Here is a 19,628-nt window from a genome sequence, read left to right as displayed (position 1 = left end):
CAGAAAGACTCGGCTTCTTGACTTCAATGCCAACATAGCTCCAGTGTGAAAAACCCAGGCCACTGAATAGACATAGAAAAGCAGATTTTGAGTCAGTGTGAGAGAAAACTTCCTACTAGTTAGATCTATCCCAAGAGTTCCTTATCTGGGATTTGTGAAACTGTTTTTTTGTTTTTGTTTTTGTTTTTTCAGATAAACTGTATTTCAGTATGATTGGTTTCCTTTGTAACCATCTGTATTTTATTTGGTGTATTTAAAACCATTATGCTGAGAAGGGGTCATGAAGCTTCATGAATCTGCCAGAAGTGTCCATAATACAACAAAAATTAAAAAAAAAATCTCTTGATGTGGTTGGAAGGGAGTTGCCTCTCACTAGAAGCTTTTAAGCAGAATTACAATCATTTGTTAAGGATGTTCTAAGTAGCATTCACAATTTGGGTTTGGACCAAATGGCCTCAGCTGTCAGTTCCAACACCAAGGTCCCCACAGTTGCCAGATGGGTAAGATCCTGATGAGTAGAAAAAAGAGTGAGGACACCAGAGGCTGGAGAGTGATCTTTGATAACCTATGTGGCAAGCATGCTGGGAAATGCCAGAAAGTTTGAATGGTTGCAAGACCTTTGAAAGCCTTGAAGAGGAAGAAGAGTCTGGTTTTGAGAGACTGATCTGAAGAGGGAAAGACCAAAGACAGAGGCTTTTACAGTGATCTAGCTGTAAGGAAAATCCATGGCTAAGGTACTGCAGTAAGTTCTCCACCAAAGGATATCTGGAAGAAAAATAATATCTGCATTTTAAGGTTTATCAGACAGCACTTTACAGACATTCGCACTTCAGACTCCAGAACTCTGCTGGGCAGGTTCATAGGTATTAAAATCACTGTTTTATAAAGCAGAAATTGAGAGAAGAACGTGTGTGTGTGTGTGTGTTGAAGCGGCAGGGATTTGTGTAATTGTAGAGGCAGTAGCAATAAGAGCCTTATAAATAATAAATTGAATAAAATATTGACCTTAGTCCTGGATATAATTAGGTCGATAAGGTCTCAGTGGTATAATAATTTACATGTTTACACGGTCCCTTCAGTCCATATCACTGTTCTATATAATGCCCCCCCAAACCCCACTATCAAGGGTCTGAAAACTGTTGTGGTATTTTCTTCTCTTCCTTCAGGAATATAGGATGTACATGAGTGCACAAGCTACTCAAGTCCAGGATATTTTATTTCATTTTACCTCCAGAAAATCTAATGCTGAAGATGTTGCTTTATTACATCTTGCCAGGAGACAGGTTATAGAATATGTAAGAAATAGGAGCCTTTACAGGAAGGACTAGATACAAGAAGCCATATGTGGCAGTTCTCCCAAATCACATCTTTTCACAGAACAATAATTCAATTCTTCTTTCAGTTATTCTAAAAAGCAGTCAAACCTGAGATAAACATTGACTCTCGTTGTCAGGAGAAGACACCCCGCCTGCTTCCAAACAGCGCTTCTGAACCACAAGGCCCTGTGACTTTGCTCACAGACTTGACTTCTAATTGCTTAAGCTGGAGATGGTACTGCTCCTTCCTTAGGTAATTATATTGTTATTTCAACTCGGAGGTGAATACGGGAAAGGAGAACCCAAAATGGAGCAAGAGTTAAGTAAAAATCATGGGCCAGACCTCCATTGTAGGATAAGCACTCACACAATGGTCCTATAGGCTCAAGTTGGTCAGCAGCCCCACTCTTGGTAGCCTAGGTCAGGGTGCAGATATGGGCTATATCTAGCATGACTCAACAATCTACTACTATATATAGTCTACTACTATGGGGGTACCTAAATTGATCTTGATAGGGTTAGCTTGAGGGTATCACAGTGGAAAAAATTGCCAAGACAGAGAACATGGCAAAAGATGAGAAGTCCATAGACAGAGTTTCTAGGGAAATATTCACATGAAGAGATCAGAAAGAAGGGCCAGTCAGAAGCAGGGCGAGTAGGAAGGGAAGCGCTTGGAACAGGTTAGAGGTAACAGATGATTCAGGAAACTACCCCATTATCTTTTTAGTCTCTTCTTTGGTTTCTTTAATCTTTCACTTTATTTCAAGGGATACTATCCTTTTTGTATGTCACAATCCCCTTCTCAGGCAAAAAAAAAAAAAAAAAAACACAGTGATGTTGAAAGGTAATTTATGAATTAGAATTTTAAAAATTGTGATATAGTTGACAGATTCCCTGAAATTTGTCCTCAGACCTCCAAGTGGATCCTCCTTTCTCTATTTCTCTGACTTTCCTTCTCTTCCCATCTCTTGCATGCTTTCTCCCATCCATCTATCTTACATCTGACAGAATATAAGCTCTTCAAGAATAAGGATTGTGTCATGCATTCCCATTGTGTAGCTCAGTGCCTGGCCCATGGATGCCTCTTCAATGCTTGTTGATTGATTCATCCATCCTAATGTTCCCTTTAACATTTATCATTATCTTTTCTTGTCCTCTTAGCCAATCAGAGATATGTAGGAGTCCCTCAGAATTGTCTTAATTTGCATTTATTTCTCTGATCAATAGTGATTTAGAGCATTTTTATATGACTAGAAAAGGTTTTAATTTCTTTATCTGAAAATTGTCTGTTCATATCCTTTGACTTTCAGTTGGAGAATGGCTTGGATTCTTATAAATTTGAGTCAATTCTCTATTTATTTTAGAAATCTGGACCAGATACAGGGTAGTTGAGAGGGGGAGCTAGTGTGTAAGAGAACTAGAAAGGCCTCAAGCAGAAAATAGAACTTGAGCTGAATCTCAAGGTAAACCAAGTTTTCTAAGAGGTGGGGATAGGGAGAATGCATTCAGGGCATTAAAAACACATGGAGATTAGAGAATGGGTAGGTAGCCAACAGCAAGAGGGTTAATCTGACTAGTAAAAAGTCTCTGTGGAGGGGAGTAATTGTGAGGCTTCTGGAAAGGTAGGAGGAAGGCAAGGTGTGAAGAAGTTGAAATGGTAGACAGATTCAATCCTAGAGGGGATAGGGAGCCACTGGAGTTTATTCAGGAGGGGAGTGACACTTTGGGAAAAGCACTTCATCAGCTGAGTGGCAAATATGCTGGAGAGGAGAGAAACATGAGGCAGTAAGACCATTTAGAAAGTTTTTGCAGTAGAACAGAAGAAAGACAAGGATGGCTAGAACTAGGGCAGTGATTGTAGAAATAGAGAGGAGGAATTGTACTCAGGGCTGTATTCTGGATGCATTTCCTTTCTTCCCTCCCCATACATAAGCCTTCTGCCCTCAGAGAATCTGCTGTTCCCCCACATTCTCCTTCCCTAGTAGGCTTGCCATTTCCCCTTTATACTAGGGTTGTCCCCAAATTGTCCAAGAGACTCCCGAGTTTCTGACAGAATGTTTTTTTCTCGAGTTATTCCCTCATTCCCCAGATTCCCAGTTGGCTCACTTCCCGGTGTTGCCTGGTCTGTTCCCTGGCATCCAGGAAGGAAGTTACATAACTGCTGCTCCCCAGATCTTCTTTCCACATGTACAGCCTGCTCCTCCTCCAAAGTCTCAGGAAAAAAGACTCCTCTAACCACACAACTGTAAGGATCCTAGTGACCAGAGTTCTCCAGGAATATACATTATTACAAAGGAGAAAACTGAAATCCAGAAAAGGCTAATGACTTCCCCAAAGTCAAACAGCCAACGAGCTGCAGAATTTCTGTTGAATATCGAATTGATGAGCCTAGTTCTGCAGACTGTGGAAAAGGACTTTCCACTATTTAGTCATAAAGCTTTTATATATTTTCAGAATTCAAGTGCATTTTAAGAAAAAGCAATCCTTATGCCAGCTGTGTGGGGTAGATAAGACAGGTAAGATTATCCTCGGCTCACAGATGTGAAAACTGACATCCAGAGAGTTGTCATAGCCCCCAGGTGCAACCATGGTCATCTGATTGCTCTTTTACGTGGGCCAGAGGATCTCTGGCACATTTGGCTTTTGTTCATTGCAGCAATGGATAGCCTTATGTCCACCTCCAGAGTATGGCTCTCTGCAGTCATCAGGGCATCTCACCCCACCCCATCCCACTTGCAAGAAAGATCAAGTCCTCAGGGAAAGGTCTCCCAAAGCTGGGCCTAACATAGAGATAAATGCATGTGTGCCATAGTGGGTGCAGGCAGGAAAACCTTGGTGCAGATTCTACTTCTGACATGTGGTAATTGTGTAACCCCTGGGCAAGCCACTTAAACCTTCTGCTCCTCCTCTCAGTAAGATGGCGAAAGGAAGAGAATAAGCATTTATATAGCATCTACTATTTGCCAGACAGTGTATGAAGTGCTTTTTGCAAATATTATTCATTTGATCCTCACAATTAGGTGCTATTATTTTCATTCCCTTTTTACAGTAACACAAACTAAGGCAAACAGAGGTTACCAGCTTTGCTCATGGTCACACAGTAAGTGTCTGAGGCCACAGGTCTTCCTGATACAGGCCCAGAGCTCTCTCCCCTGCTTTTCCCTGCTGCCTTTATTGAATAATTAATTCTGTAGCTACCACATAGGAGTGTTGAGAGGCTCAAATGAAAAGCTATATGTAAAGCCCTTCTCAAACTTTATAGCTATGTAGAGATTTTTATTTGAGAAGCTAAACTCATTATCTTTTTAAAAATAAATATGTAAGGCTTCCCGAATTTAGCATGGCGTTCTTGCCATGGTCAGAGGACCATGCTGGTCTTCTCTGTACAATTCTGCCTAAATGAACACTCATTGTCTTTCCATCTCAATTTACCCCCTTCCACAAACTTGTCAGTGAACCAGCAAGCATTTATTAAGCATTTACTGTCATCCACATTCTCATCCCCAGTCTTCCTGGACATGCATGGTGGCTATTTTGGAGGCACTTTTTTTATTTTGCTTCTCTTAATCCCCTCTATTTCCATTCAGTGGGGATATCTTCCCATCCTACCTTCAGGGCATCTCTTGTGACTTCATTATTCCCAGCCCATCGTTCTTTCCACTGTGATAAAATAGTTGCTTCACCACTCGACTTCCGAAGTTAGTAGCCTAATTCAGACTTTTTATTCTTCTCACCTGCATTACTCTCGGTGCTTCCTCCCTGGTCTGCCTGCTTAGGCTTGCTCCTCTTTGAAATCCATCTTACACATAGTTGCCAGAATCATCTTAAGGCCTAACTCTATTTCCCCTTGCTTACCATCATCTGTAGCTCTTTACTGCCTCTAGGGAAAAAAAAGACAATTTCCTTAAAACAGGCATTTAAGGCCTTCCACTATGTGGCTTCCATCAACCTTTGTCATTTTATTCATATTGTTCTCTTTCACAAACTTTTTCTATTTTAGCCAAACTGCACTCCTAGCTCTTCCCTGAACTGAACTTGCTATCTTTTGCCTCCTTGCAGTCACACAGGCTGTTGTCCATGCCTGGAATAACTTCTTTACTCATTTCTTCTTCTGAAGAGTCTTATCTTCCTTTGAGGTTTCAGACTCCATGCCTTCTCTTCCAGGAAAGCTTTCCCACTCTTCCTGCCTCCTTACCCATTTTTAGTATTCTCTCCCTTCTCCCCTTTGTCGTTCTGTTCTTATTTGTGCACATTTTACAACTCCCCAGAAGAACATAAGCTTCTTGAAGTTAGGTACCATCCTTAGTCTTTCTTCATGTTCCCGATTTCCTCCGTAGTGCCCTATGCAGAGAAAATGCAAGGCTTTGTCTGTTGAATTAAATTGCATTTAAGGATCCTCCTTCATAGCCGCCAGTTTTACTCACCTGATTAGCTTCTTTTCCACCCAATATTCAGGATAATTGAAAATGAAGTTTTAATAGCAGCTACTGCAAGTGCTTTTTGCTACTGACTGCTGTCATTGAAACCTGAGAGGGCTACTGATAATGTGCAGACAGACACTGCTGGGCTAATGGAAGCTGGAGATGAAAATCGGGAACTAGGATTTATTCTCGCTATTTGCAAACTGTGGCAGAAAGTGGTGATGCTGGTCGTACTGTCGAGCATTTAAAGCCAATTTCTTTCCAAGATAGCAAATTGAATTTGATGCTACATTTTGGATAAGTGTGGTAATGCTGAAATTACTGTAAAATTGACAAAGCCCTGGTGGATTCTACTTTAAGACAAACGGATGGAGAAGCTTTGTTTACTCGGGAAAATATACACCTATTGTTCTTACCTGAAGAGGAAAAGTGCTTTGATCTGTTGAAGTTATCATCATTTTCTTGAAGATTGTTCTCCATATTAAGTGTTTGGCTCATCTACATAATCCTCCACAAAGGAAATTGAGAAGTAATAAGGGAAAGATAATGGCAGGAGTTGGAAAAAGAGCTGGTGGGCGCAGAGATAGGTGCCCTACCAATTCAGAGATTATATATTTATTTGCCATTAAGTAAGTGCTGGGAACATGTGTGGCACTTACATAAGAAAGAAATATGCATTCTCTGCTCCCCAAAGAATTCATCCTCAGCATCAGCGATTGCCAAGCCTGGGTCTCATATTACCTAGGGTATTGCCAATTCTATTATCAGATTGCACAAAATACTCAGGAAAATCTCAAAATGAAGGGACTGTTCATCTCCTTTTACTTGTCATTATATATGGTGACATTCCCTCAGGACCTGCTCCACTTTATTACTGCTTCAGTGGCTCGGTGTTTTCATTGATGCACCTTGCCACCCCTATGGCTCTTAGGCGATCCTTGCCCAAGTTTGGACAGGGTTTTGTTGGTGTTTTGTTTTGTTTTTGTGTTATTTCCCCCCAAACCCTCCCGCCCCCCCGGAGAATCCACCCGATGCCCTGGCAGTCTTCCTCTAGGTCTTTTTAATGTTGCATGGGCACCAGGGCCACACTCGGGCTGCCCATCTGTTCTCCCTAGTTCTTGCTGCATGAATGCACACTCTGAAATGCAGGCAAGAATCATGGGCTCTTGAGGATGAACAGAAATCAGGGCCTAGTGTTTTGAACGTTAAGTGATTGAAGGGGTTCGACTACATGATTTCTAAGGTCCCTTTCAACTCTAAATCTTGATTCTAAGATGATTTTTTAAGAAAGATAATAATATATAAACTGCAGGGGGCTTGGGCTGGGATTTTCCACTCTGGTGGAGAGCACTACAATTTTCCACTGGCCATATATTGTTCGTGGCCTCTATTAACTCTTTTAGTATTTTAATTCTCCCCCCAAAAATTGTTTTGTCATTTAGCTCCATCCATGTCTACTGACCCCACCACACACACCCACTCACACCCACCCACACACACACACACATACACACATACCCGGTATTTACCCAAGACGACAACGCAGAACCCCAGAGTGGGGACAAACAGAAAAACTGAGCAGTCACACAAAGAGATTTGAGATGTATTAATTCTCATTATTTGTTTGTGGAAATAAGCCAGTTCTGTTCTTTTCTCCTCCTGGGTCCTAAAAAGTCCTACTGGGGCCACCATTCAGCCATTAGCTACATCTGTTGCCACTTCTGAATGAAATCCATTCTGGGGGATTTTTTTTTCAAAAGGGATCTTTCATCTTCCCCTTGTGAGATTTTTTTTCAAATACTTATTGAGTAATTAACTTAAACAAACACATGTGTACTAATGTCACAAGCAGAATTTTATTTCATTTTTGTACTGTTTTTTTTCCTATGATCAGAGAACTTCAGTACTCCTCAGAGATGGAGGGTTCCAGATGTGATGAAACACCACTAGCACTGCTGGTAGCCTCAAAATACAGTGTCTCATGTTGCTTTTTGCAAGCTCAGTGTGTTGTATTGGTAACTAAATTACTAATTTATTGACCCTGGAAATGGGAGCTGTTTTTAATCTTCTTTCTTCTCTAATGCTTTTTATTCTTTTTGCTCCCCTAATATTCTTCCTTTTGGGACATAATAGTATTAGCAAACATTTCTAAAAGGCTTGAAAATTTGCAAGGCGTTTCTATAAATAGGAGCTCATTTAATTCTCACAAATACTCTGTGAAATGAATGTTGTTATTATCCCTGTTTTTTACGTGCAACAAATACTGAAGATGAAAAAAAGATGAGGCTCCCACCCAGGGTCACATATCTTGTTTTGAACTCAAATCCTGCTGACTCCAGGCTTGATTATGTTCACTACACCAAAGTTTCTTAAACTGTGGGTCCCGGCCCCATATGGAGTCACAAAATCGAATGTGGAGGGTTGGGAAATTATGATTTATTATCACTAAATGTTTGATTTGTACACCTATTTTATATGCCTATCTACTTGGGATCGCATAAAGATTTCTCAGGCAAAAAGGGGTCATGAATGGAAAAAGTCTAAGAGGCCCTCCGCTACGCCACCTGGAAGGAAACCTTAAGCTCTCAAAGGCTAGATATGCCAAGTTAGAACAGCTTTAAGGACAGGTTCTGTGCTGTGGAACTGTCTGGAAGAATCTGGAAAAGCTCTTCAGCAGGTTGGCAACAGAACGACACATATTTCAGAAATAGTAACTGTGTAGGAAGAGTTAGTGTGAGGAGCCCCCTTACTGGGAAAAAGAAGGATCTTGAAGGACTGGACTCCAAAGAAACACTTGGAATTAGGGCTAGGCCAGTTTGTCATGAAGGCTTGCTGGGGACAACTAACTAGATTTTGTCCAAAATGTAGACTTCAGTCATAACATCGTTTCAAAAAATTATACTGAATCCATGAAGTTAAAGAACTGCTCAGTAACCAATTGCTGCCATGTTTCTAATATGTAATTTTGGATGACTATGTCCATTTTCCCCTTCCCTGGAGGGATACATATGCACACACACACACACACACACACAAACACACACACACACACAAACACACACACACACACAAACACACACACACACAAACTGGTTTCGGAATGGATACAGAGTTAACTGTATTCTTTCCCCTGTTAGATGGCAAAATGTTCCATGACAGATCATCCCAGAAGGCTCCCCTAAAGGAGAACCAGGAAAAGAATCAAAGAAAAAAGGAAATACTTGCTTACTTTTAGAGTTTTGCTATATTTGCCATTAATTCCACTAACACCTTTTTAATAACTTCTTAATAAAATTATTCACTTATCCCCTCTTTAATGCAAATTCCTGTACAGAAACAGAAGTAATTCAAGCCAATATCATCCTCTTTCTTTCTGTGCTATATCGGCTTGCCCTTGCAAGGCAATATCACCCCTATGCTGGATCAACTCGGGGTGCTTCTTCCCACCCTAATCCTGCCCCAATTGAGTAGTGTGCCTTCTCTCCATTCAGTACCCAGCTCAGGTATCACCTACCTGATTCTTCCAACTGAATATACAGACAGACAGATGTGTATTTATACATGTGTGCATATGTATGGATATGGATATATATGTACATATGTATATGCGTATACATGCATACCCCCTATACATATATATTATCAGATTTTTCTAGAGCCCTTTGTTTGAATCTCCCCTTCACTCCTATCACTTTTTCAATGATTTTTTTTTTTTTACCTTCTCATCCTCCCTAGTAAATTGTAAGCTCTTCCAGAGTACAAATTGTTTGCAGGATAGCATTGTTCCCCAGTACCTAGCACAGGGTATGGCATGAAGGAAGTGTTTAATAAATCAGAGGACCACCTCTGGAGGTAATCAGGTAGTCTCCCCACAGCCACCACCTAGTACTTAAGGAAAAGTCTATATTACTACTTGCTGAGGTTCTGGTAGTACAGGAGGTACTCTATAACTTCCCAGCAGAGCCCTAACTAGGAGTTCTGGCATCTAGGACCATTTTGGTTGAGCTGGAGTGGAGTGCTTGGGGCATGGAGAACAGTTGTTCTGATTGGATGCAGATGTTTCATTTAACCCTCAGAATGAGATGGGGATTTAGAGGCAGCAATTGTGTGCATAGAAGAAGGGAGATCTGAGTTGAGGAGAAAGAGAGATGATATCCTCATGACAGAAGATGGGTCCTGGGAAAGGGTGAGAATCTTGTTAGCTCCCAAATACTGACTCACTATGGTGAAACTTCAACTGCTTAGCCATAGTTAAGAGCTTACCCTTTGATTCTATGATTCCGTGACTCTTGTTGAAATGAATCCAGTGCTCTTGCTCCTGTCTTTGCCCATCAAAATATGCCTGCATTGCATTCGATTCGCTCAGAATCTTTACAGGCAACCCATTCTGAAAAAGTGTGCTAAGATATTTATGGCTGGTCATGGCTTCCTACCATTCCCTAATAAGATTTTAACCCAAAGGAGCAAGTGTGATGATGAGAACCATAGGTACTATGATGGTTCTGTGAGGGAGAGAATCTTTGATGTGACATTTTGCTCCCCCTCACATCCATAGTCTGGAAACTGTCCCCTAGTGTGTAGGATGAACCCTGTTTGTCCTTTTTTTCTAAAAGGTGAGCGCAGAATATGGTTTTAACCTTTCATTCTCACCAGAGTAGAGCAAGATTCCCTGGGGGCAGAGTCAAACAAACTGAAAAGAGGGATGAGTGTCTATTCTCCTGATCCAAAATGACTGCTTGACTTGGTTTTCAATCAAAGTATGCAAAAATGAGAGAATTCAAAGATAGAAAATGATCACGTGGCCCTGACCCTTGGAAATATTGGCAGGATTGTTGTAGGAATGGGCCACATCTTTGTGTAGGTGCAACTGGAAGTACATGAACTACCACCACCTTCCCTGTAGTTGTATAGCCTTGGTGGGACAAAGAAAGGAAATAAGAATCAACATCTCCCCTGAAAAGATGGTGATTCCTGAGAGTGGTTGCATTTCTATTGGGGCAGTAGAACACACTGCAAACAGTAAGTTGAAAATTCTACTCTCTAGCTCTCTGATTCTTAAACAGGTAAGAGCTTTAAAGAATTGGCTTTTATCTTTACCATACATTTTTTCATTGGAAAATAAGATAAACAATTGTTAAAAACATTTTTTCTTAATATTGTATCTGACCTCTGTCCCCATAATAGGATCCCAAGTTTCCAACCTGATTATGCAGCTAAGTAAGAGGAAAACCTGGAAATTATAAAACAATATCATGGATAGAATAGGAAGGGAATAGAAGGCTGAGTCCAAATTCTAGCTATTATACTTACCAGCTATGTAATATCACCTTATTTTAAAAGCTTAACTTCCTCTGAAAAATGAAAACAAACTCATGCATTCCCTAACTCACAGAGCTGTTGTGGGGAAAGTGTAAACCTTAAAGTATTAGGTGGAGTCAACAAGCATTTATTAAGTTCTTACTGTATTCCAGACTTTGTGCTTAATGGTAGTCTCTACACTGCTAGGGATGCTACTTTGGCTATTGTTATGATTCAGCAGTATTTTCATACATAGAAGTCCAGGCTTGAAATCAGGAAGAACTAACTTTAAATTTTGCCTCTAACACATCCTGGCTACCACAACCAGCTCTCCAAGACTATGTTAAACACCAGGTGCCAACCAGCATTAATGGTCAGCCTTTGTCTGCGAGGTGCTCCCTGAACAGACTCAGTCTGAAATCTGAATTTTTTTCAATCCTGAGTTCACGTCCTACCTTTGATACATACTCACTATGACCATAGAGTGACAATCGGGAAAGCACTTTACATTCATTATCTCATATTTAACGCTAACACTAAAAAACCCTAAAAAATTAAGCTATTACTCTAGGGAAAGTCTTTTTAAAAAGTAATAAAACACTTCCCACTTGCTGGATCATGAAACTGGGGCCTTTTGTCTATTGAAAACGGGGGGAGGGGAGGCAAGAAAGCACAGAAGAGGCCAAGTAGCATAGTGGGTGAAACACTGGGCCAGGAATCGGATGACCTAGATTCGTGTCACATGATCTACTCACCATCTCTTTCCCCATCAGTAAATTGGGAATCTCAAGCCAACACTGCTTAGATCTCCATAGCAAAACACTCAACTTTTCTGTGTCTGTTTTATCTTTAAAATGGGAATAAGTCTTACACCAAATATTATGTTACTGTGGTGCTTGCTGCTTCTATATCTTGAGTGCTTTTGGATTGGGAAAGCCCTTAACTTTCATTATCTCATGTGATCCTCACAGCAACTCTAGGAAATGCCCTATAGATATTCTTATCTTTAGTTTGCTGATAAGAAAACAAATTTAATAGGTGGCAATGACTTGTCACAAGATTATTGGAAGTAAGGTTCTTTGTGAACTGAAAAGTTTTATAGACAGACACATCATTGTAATCAAATTAGATTTCAATTTATATGTTCATTAAAAACACTGAAAATATACACACATTTATATAATATGAAGGATTTTGTTTCAAAAGAATAGTAGTTTTCAAAAGAAATGGAGCTGTCTTTTAAGATTCTTTTTTCATAATTATTGACAGGGTTTTATATTGTTTATATTTTGTGATGAGTTGAAAAAAACATTTGGAACGTTGACAAGGGTTATATGTAGTTGATCTGGGTTCCATCAAAATCCAACTTAAGCAAAGGGTGTAGAGAAGTGCCTTCTCTTGATTTATAGTAAGACTTCTGGGTTATTAAAGGGAGATTTTCTTCAAGGTCATTCGAATACCTTGAGTAAGTGGGACATTCTTGCCTTATGGCTGTTCCTTACACCAGAGTCATGATCAGAACTAGTCCTTTCACTGAAACCATCTCTTTTGTCAAGCTAAAGAAAGAATATTCTGTAACTGTATGGACATGTATACATATATTATATTTAACTTATACTTTAACAGATTTAACATGTATTGGTCAACCTGCCATCTGGGGGAGGGGGTGGGGGGAAGGAGGGGAAAAATTGGAACTGTCAATGCTGAAAAATTACCCATGCATATATCTTGTAAATAAAAAGCTATAATAAAAAAGAAAGAAAAGAAAAAAAAATAATATTTTGGGCACAAAGTTTGAGTTGTCTCCAAACTTGAAGAATAAAGAATTGGCACCCAAGGGAAGCTGTCGACCTGAGATGATCTGAATATGATCACCCTTTCTTGCTAACTCCCTTTTGCCATTTGTTAAATGTCCATCAGTAGCCCATACATCTTAGCTGTGTGACCATAGCAGTTTCTGTTGGACTCGTCCAATATGAAGGTTTGTCTAGTTTCATGGCTTTACTGGGGAGTTGAGAGGGGAGCTATTAAAAGAGAGCTGAATTGGGTCTCAGGGGGGGTTTAGATTTGTGTATGGTAACATGTAATTAGAATGTTGCTTTGCTCAAGTCTCTGATCCAACTACCATATATGTAGAGCAAACCAAGGCTCCAATAATAGCAGTTACGGAGAGGTCAGTGGTGCTTTAAAAAGCTGACCAATGGAAGAGCTCATATTTGGTTGTTTCACTTATTGCAGAGAACCAGCAAATTAAGTCGCTTGGTACGTGGCGGCCTTAAGGTGTCTCCACCCATTTTGTATCAGTGGCCCTCAACCCAAGAGAGGTCCCTAGGCCTTCTCTGTGAGCTTACAGTCTTAAATGGATAAAGCAATTTCTGTGTTGGTTGAGAAGGTGATAGATGGATCTTATTAATGATTCTTTTCATGTGTGAAGAGTTCAGAACTGGAGCCACAACTATGCACACAGATGCTACCCTGGAAGTTTGCTCTTGGTGCCAGTGCTCACTTTGCACTGTTTATTCTTAGCAAAGGACAAGGTCTAGGAGACAGGCAATTGTCCAAATACTGAATGATAATGCTCAGAGCAGCCAGGAGAAAGACAGAATCTAAAGAGAATGGGCCATCGTTGTTACTGTGTCCTTGCTGCTTCTATTGCTTGAGTGCTTTTGGATTGGGAAAGCCCTTAAAGTTCATTATCTCATGTGAGCCTCACAGCAACCCTAGGAAGGAAACCTTATAATAGATATTCTTATTATGGAATATTATTGTTCTGTAAGAAATGACCAACAGGATGATTTCAGAAAGGCCTGGAGAGACTTACACGAACTGATGCTGAGTGAAATGAGCAGGACCAGGAGATCATTATATACTTCAACAACAACACTATATGATGACCAGTTCTGATGGACCTGGCCATCCTCAGCAATGAGACAACCAAATCATTTCCAATGGAGCAGTAATGAACTGAACCAGCTATGCCCAGAGAAAGAACTCTGGGAGATGACTAAAAACCATTACATTGAATTCCCAATCCCTATATTTATGCCCACCTGCATTTTTGATTTCCTTCACAAGCTAATTGTACAATATTTCAGAGTCTGATTCTTTTTGTACAGCAAAATAACGGTTTGCTCATGTATACTTATTGTGTATGTAATTTATATTTTAATGTACTTAACATCTACTGGTCATTCTGCCATCTAGGGGAGGGGGGTGGGAGGTAAGAGGTGAAAAATTGGAACAAGAGGTTTGGCAATTGTTAATGCCGTAAAGTTATCCATGCATATAACCTGTAAATAAAAGGCTATTAAATAAATAAATTAATTTTAAAAATAATAGATATTCTTATCTTCAGTTTGCTGGTAAGAAAACAGATTTAAAAGATGGCAATGACTTGTCAGCAGTCATACAACTCATGTGGGAGACAGAACTGGAAGTCAGGGATTCCTGTTCCCAAGAATAGCTCCCTATCCATTGTGCTTTGTCCAGCGTGCTTCATAGGTTTTTATGACTTGTTTACTGAGGATTACAAAGAAAAAAAGAACATATTGTATGTATACCATGCTAGGAACTGCAGAAAACTTTATGGGTGAGTCACTAGGTTATTATATATCTCATAAGCATATGTCTGTGCATAATAAAAAATGTTTCCTTGAAACACGTTCAAATTAATTCTTGGTGCTTTTGTACAAAATCTTTGGTTTCCTTAGCTTTTTGAGAATTTTATCATAGAATCTTAGACCTGTTCTTTTAAAAAAAAATACAGCAAGACGTTTAACGAGCAAATTCGTCTTTACTAAATATGGCATTGTTGGGAGGGAGGGGATGGAGAAATACAAAGTCTCAATTACATAAAAAAGTATCGTGGATCATGAGTACTACAGGACAGGTACGGGGAGGGGGAGGAGACAGATCCCGGGAGGGGGTGGTGTGGGAAGGAGGGCTTTGTGGCCCTAGAGGGTCAGGAAAACAAAATAGAAAAGTTTTGATCATAAAATAGACACAAGCTGTGCTGCTACTGTGAGGGGAGGAGGACCCACCCCCCTCTCCCATCCCCCTGTGTATGTGTCTTTGTGTGTTTGCGTGTGTCCAAATGCCTGACCGAGCTTTGGCCCCTCTGCCTTCGAGGGGGTCTCTTCTTCCTCCTGGTAGACCCATGGAGGGGGAAGGTTGGAGGACCCCATCCGGCTCCGCCCCCCCCCCCCAACTAACAGTTTCTACCAGAAGTCTCGGCGGCGGAAGGTGTCTAGGTCGCAGTACTTGGTGACAACCACTCTGTTGGCAAACTTCCGACCGGTCAAGCCCTGCATCGCCTTCTGACAGTCAAACGTCGACACGAACTCCACAAAGATCTGGGGTGGGGGGAGAAAGAGAGGAGTGAGGCTGGGACCTGGGGCATGCCCCCCACCAACCACCCCCAAAGTACCCAGTACTCTTCACCCCCGCCTCCTGTGCCCAGTGCCTCCTGTCTCATCACCTGCCTCCTGACCTTGCCACAGCCGGGGACCTCCACACCATCCGTGGGCCGGGGGATCTCGATGGACTTGACCACCCCGTACTTGCTGCACTCATCCCGGACGTCCTCCATGATCTCCTTGTACTCGTCATCATTCCGAAGCTCCTCAGGAAGCAGCATGTTCATGAGGCACAAGACCTCCGTAGGCAGGCCACTCTCTTGCACCTGCGAGCTCACGAGACCCGGGACTTGTAGGGTCACCGGCATCTGGTTTAAGGTGCTCAACATGGAGTTCTTGGCTCCCACACTAGCCCTCTGTACCAGGAGCTTTTTATCCCCCAGTTGCATCCCGTTCAGCCCGGAGATGGCCTGGTCAGTGACATTGATGTCTGCATACTCACAGAAGGCATAGCCCTTGGAGAAACCTGTGGTGCTATCCTTGATTAGGTTAAAGGCTCTGAGGGCCCCAAATGAATTCAGAAGCCCCTTTACCTGATCATCAGTCAGATAACTGGGGATTCCCCCAATGTACAGTTTGTGAGCAGAATTAGGGACCACAGAGGACACGGCTCCAGAACCAGAGAAATTTCTGAATCCGGGCGGCGGGTGGTTGTGGAGCCTTCTAATCTTGAGGGCTTGACCCCGGAAGATGATGCCGTCAAAGGCCAAGGCCTGGGTTGTCTCATCCACTGCTTGAAACTCTAGGAAGGCAAAGTTTTTTTCGTGGTTAATCTGGGCAGCCATTACCGGCCTACTGGAGGGCTGGGCAAGTCCTCTGATGCACATCTGGACATTGAAAAACTGTATCATCGCTTCCTCTGTGATACCGAAAGGAATGTTGCCGACGTAGAGGCGGCGGGCCTGCCGGTTCATATGGTTCCCCGATGTGGGCGCAGGGGACATCATGGCCCGGCCATCAGAGATCGTGGTTGAACGGGCTAAGGTGGACGGAATGTGACCAGCGGCTTGCATTGCTTTGTATTGCATGGGAGTGATGTGCTCAAAGCCTGATGGCGCAACATCCCAGTATTTGCGGGTCTTCTTTCTCTTCTCATGGCGAGAGGACCGAATTTTTTTGTCATGTTCATCTTTAGTCGAATGTTTGCGGTGCCGTCTCCACTCCCCAGAATCACTTTGCCCCTCTCGGTTCTGGTGATCTCGGCTGTGACCCCGATGCTTTTTCTCTCGGCTGCGACCTCGAGGCTTCCGCTCTTGCCTGCCGCTTCTACTGGGGCTGCGTTTATGATCATGGTTCTCTTTTTCTCGTTCCTGTTTATTCTTTTCCAGCTGCTGCTCGAACTCATCGAACTCAGACATCCTGAGGGCCAGTCAGGAGCGACTTATGTTTGCGCGCCTTTCTTGGGAGCCTAGCTTGCCTCACCCACTTCCGGTACTGGACCCTCTTGCTTCCGGCCCCTCCTCTCCTTGTTTTCTCCGTGTAAATTTAAATAATCTTGATCAGCTGAAATCTTAGAACGGGACTTTTGAAAGTTTCCCTCGTGACTTCTGTTCACATGACCTCACATATCTAGGTATAGAAAATACGTATTTTTTAAAAAAAGAAACAGTTGCTGATGATGTATCGTAATTTCATGACACCCACATTCAGGTATCAAACCACAATTTAAGAAGCTGGACTTTAGGGTTTTTGAACGGTTTGTAAAAGGCACACTCATTCACTCTAATCCTTTTCTATGCTTAGTGTTATGTTAGACATTCTGAGGAATACTGAGAATTCAAACCCCGTGTGCTTGCTCTCAGTGACCTTACGATCCATTTCGGAGGCGCAAGACTCATATATGGGCAAAAGTGGGGGAGCACTTCAGTGCAGAATAGTATCATGAATTTATACCATTCAAGAAGCCATGTCTAAGTGTCCATTATGCATCTCGATGACAGGTTCTGTGTGTATTCCAGGATTCTGGGCAGAAAAAGGGAAGTTTGGGGAAGCAGTGGAAGAAAGAGAAGAACTTGAATTAGAACTCAGAGAATGCTTTGAAAATTGATTTGTATGGCGTTGATGAGGGAGTGTAAGTTTTAAATTGTTAGCTTATCTAGTAGAACTGATATTTGTATGTGTGGAAAAAATATATACACCTACAAATGTACATATGTACACACATACATAGGTAAATATATACTTTTTTAAAGAATCAAATAATTTCATAAATTGAATTAACACATGATCATGATGATCACTTAAAAATCTAGACTATTTCTAACTTGTCATACCAAAAAAGCATAAGTGTGGAGCAGCTATGATGGAGAAAGCACGGCCCTGAAGTCAGGAGGACCAGAGTTCAAATCTAGCCCCTGACACCGAACAGTTACTAGCTGTGTAACTCTGGGCAAGTCACTTAAACCCAGTTGCCTCACAGAAACAAAAAAACACACTCATAAATGCCAGGGCTTCAAATTCTTCCAACATTTCCATGTGCTTTGCTCTCTTAGGGAACACATGGAGGGAGAGACACATTTATCTCAGGACTTATTACCAGTTCTCAAACTATTTAGCCCTGTATTCTAGCTACTGATCTCCCTAGCTTTCTTTAAGTTTTCACCCAAATCCTTCCTTCTCCAGGAAGCTTTCCCTAACTCCTCTTAATTCCAGTGCCTTCCCTATCTTAAATATTTTCTATTTAACATATACATTGCTTAAACTACAAAACACTTTCCACACAAATAAAGTCAGATTTAAGCAGTTGGAAAAATATCAAGCGCTGGTGGACAGGTTGAGCAAATACAATAAAGATGACAGTACTCCCTAAACTAATCTATTTATTCAGTGCTATACCAATCGAACTCCCAAGAAACCATGTTATGAACTAGAAAAAAATAACAACCGAATTCATCTGGAAGAAGAAAAGGGCAAGAATTTCAAAGGAATTAATGAAAAGAAAAGCAAATGAAGGTGGCCTAGCTCTGCCAGATCCAAAACTATATGATAAAGCAGCAGTCATCAAAACCATTTCATACTGGCTAAGAAATAGACTAGTTGATCAGTGGAATAGGTTAGGCCCATATAACAAAATAGCCAATGACTATAGCAATCTACTATTTGACAAACTGAAAAGCCCTACCTTTTGTGATATGAAATCACTATTTGACAAAAACTGCTGGGAAAACTGGAAACTAGTATGGCAGAAACTAGGCATTAACTCACACCTAACACTATATACCAAGATAAGGTAGAAATGGGTTCATGATCTGGACATAAAGAATGATATTATAAACAAATTAGAAGAACATAGGATAGTTTATCTCTCAGATCTGGGGAGGAGAAAGAAATTTGTGACCAAAGAAGAACTAGAGATCATTATTGATCACAAAATAGAAAATTTTGATTGTATTAAGTTAACAAGTTTTTGTACAAACAAAACTAATGCAGACAAGATTAGAAGGGAAACAATAAATTGGAAAAACATTTTTACATCCAAAGATTCTGGTAAAGGCCTCCTTTCTAAAATATATAGAGAATTGACTCAAATTTATAATAGTTCAAGCTATTGTCCAACTGATAAATGGTCAAAGGATATGAACAGACAATTCTCAGATGAAGAAATTGAAACTATTTGTAGCCATATGAAAAGGTGCTCCAAATTACTATTGATCAGAGAAATATAAATTAAGAGAAGTCTGAGATATCACTAATACCTGTCAGTTTGGCTAAGGTGACAAGTAAAGATAAGGACTAATGTTGGAGGGGATATGGGAAAACTGGGACACTGATGCATTGCTGGTGGAGTTGTGAATGGATCCAACCATTCTGAAGAGCAATTTGGAACTATGCTCAAAAAGTTATCAAACTGTGCATATCCTTTAACCCAGCAGTGTTTCTACTGGGATTACATCCCAAAAAGATCTTAAAAGAGGGAAAGGGACCCACATGTACAAAAATGTTTGTGGCACTCCTTTTTGTAGTGGCAAGAAACTGGAAACTGAGTGGATACTCATCAATTGGAGAATGGTTGAAAAAAAGTATGCTATGGAATACTATTGTTCTGTAAGAAAGACTAGCAGGATGATTTCAGAGAGGCTTGGAGAAACCTGCATGAACTGATGCTAAGAAATGAGCAGCACCAGGAGATCATTATACACGGCAACAACGAGACTATACGATCATCAATGCTGATGGAC

The 19,628-nt window shown here is 41.1% G+C and overlaps 2 protein-coding genes across 5 annotated transcripts in view; one reads left to right on the top strand and one right to left on the bottom strand.

Annotated features, from left to right (window-relative positions):
- TENM1 (teneurin transmembrane protein 1) overlaps positions 1 to 19,628 on the top strand; it is a 784,948-nt gene that overhangs the window by 211,596 nt on the left and 553,724 nt on the right. The window lies entirely within an intron of this gene.
- LOC116420380 (splicing factor U2AF 65 kDa subunit-like) lies at positions 14,774 to 17,371 on the bottom strand. The gene is made up of 2 exons (XM_031945153.1): positions 15,525 to 17,371; positions 14,774 to 15,387 (listed from the first exon to the last, which is right to left on the bottom strand). Exons 1-2 carry the CDS (start codon positions 16,806 to 16,808, stop codon positions 15,253 to 15,255), a joined length of 1,419 nt encoding a protein of 472 aa, XP_031801013.1. The 5' UTR covers positions 16,809 to 17,371; the 3' UTR covers positions 14,774 to 15,252.

This window comes from Sarcophilus harrisii, chromosome X, assembly GCF_902635505.1.
Source record: "Sarcophilus harrisii chromosome X, mSarHar1.11, whole genome shotgun sequence".
NCBI lineage: Eukaryota > Metazoa > Chordata > Mammalia > Dasyuromorphia > Dasyuridae > Sarcophilus > Sarcophilus harrisii.
The sequence above is the reverse complement of the archived record's forward strand: the minus strand, read 5'-3'. Positions and strand labels throughout refer to the sequence as shown.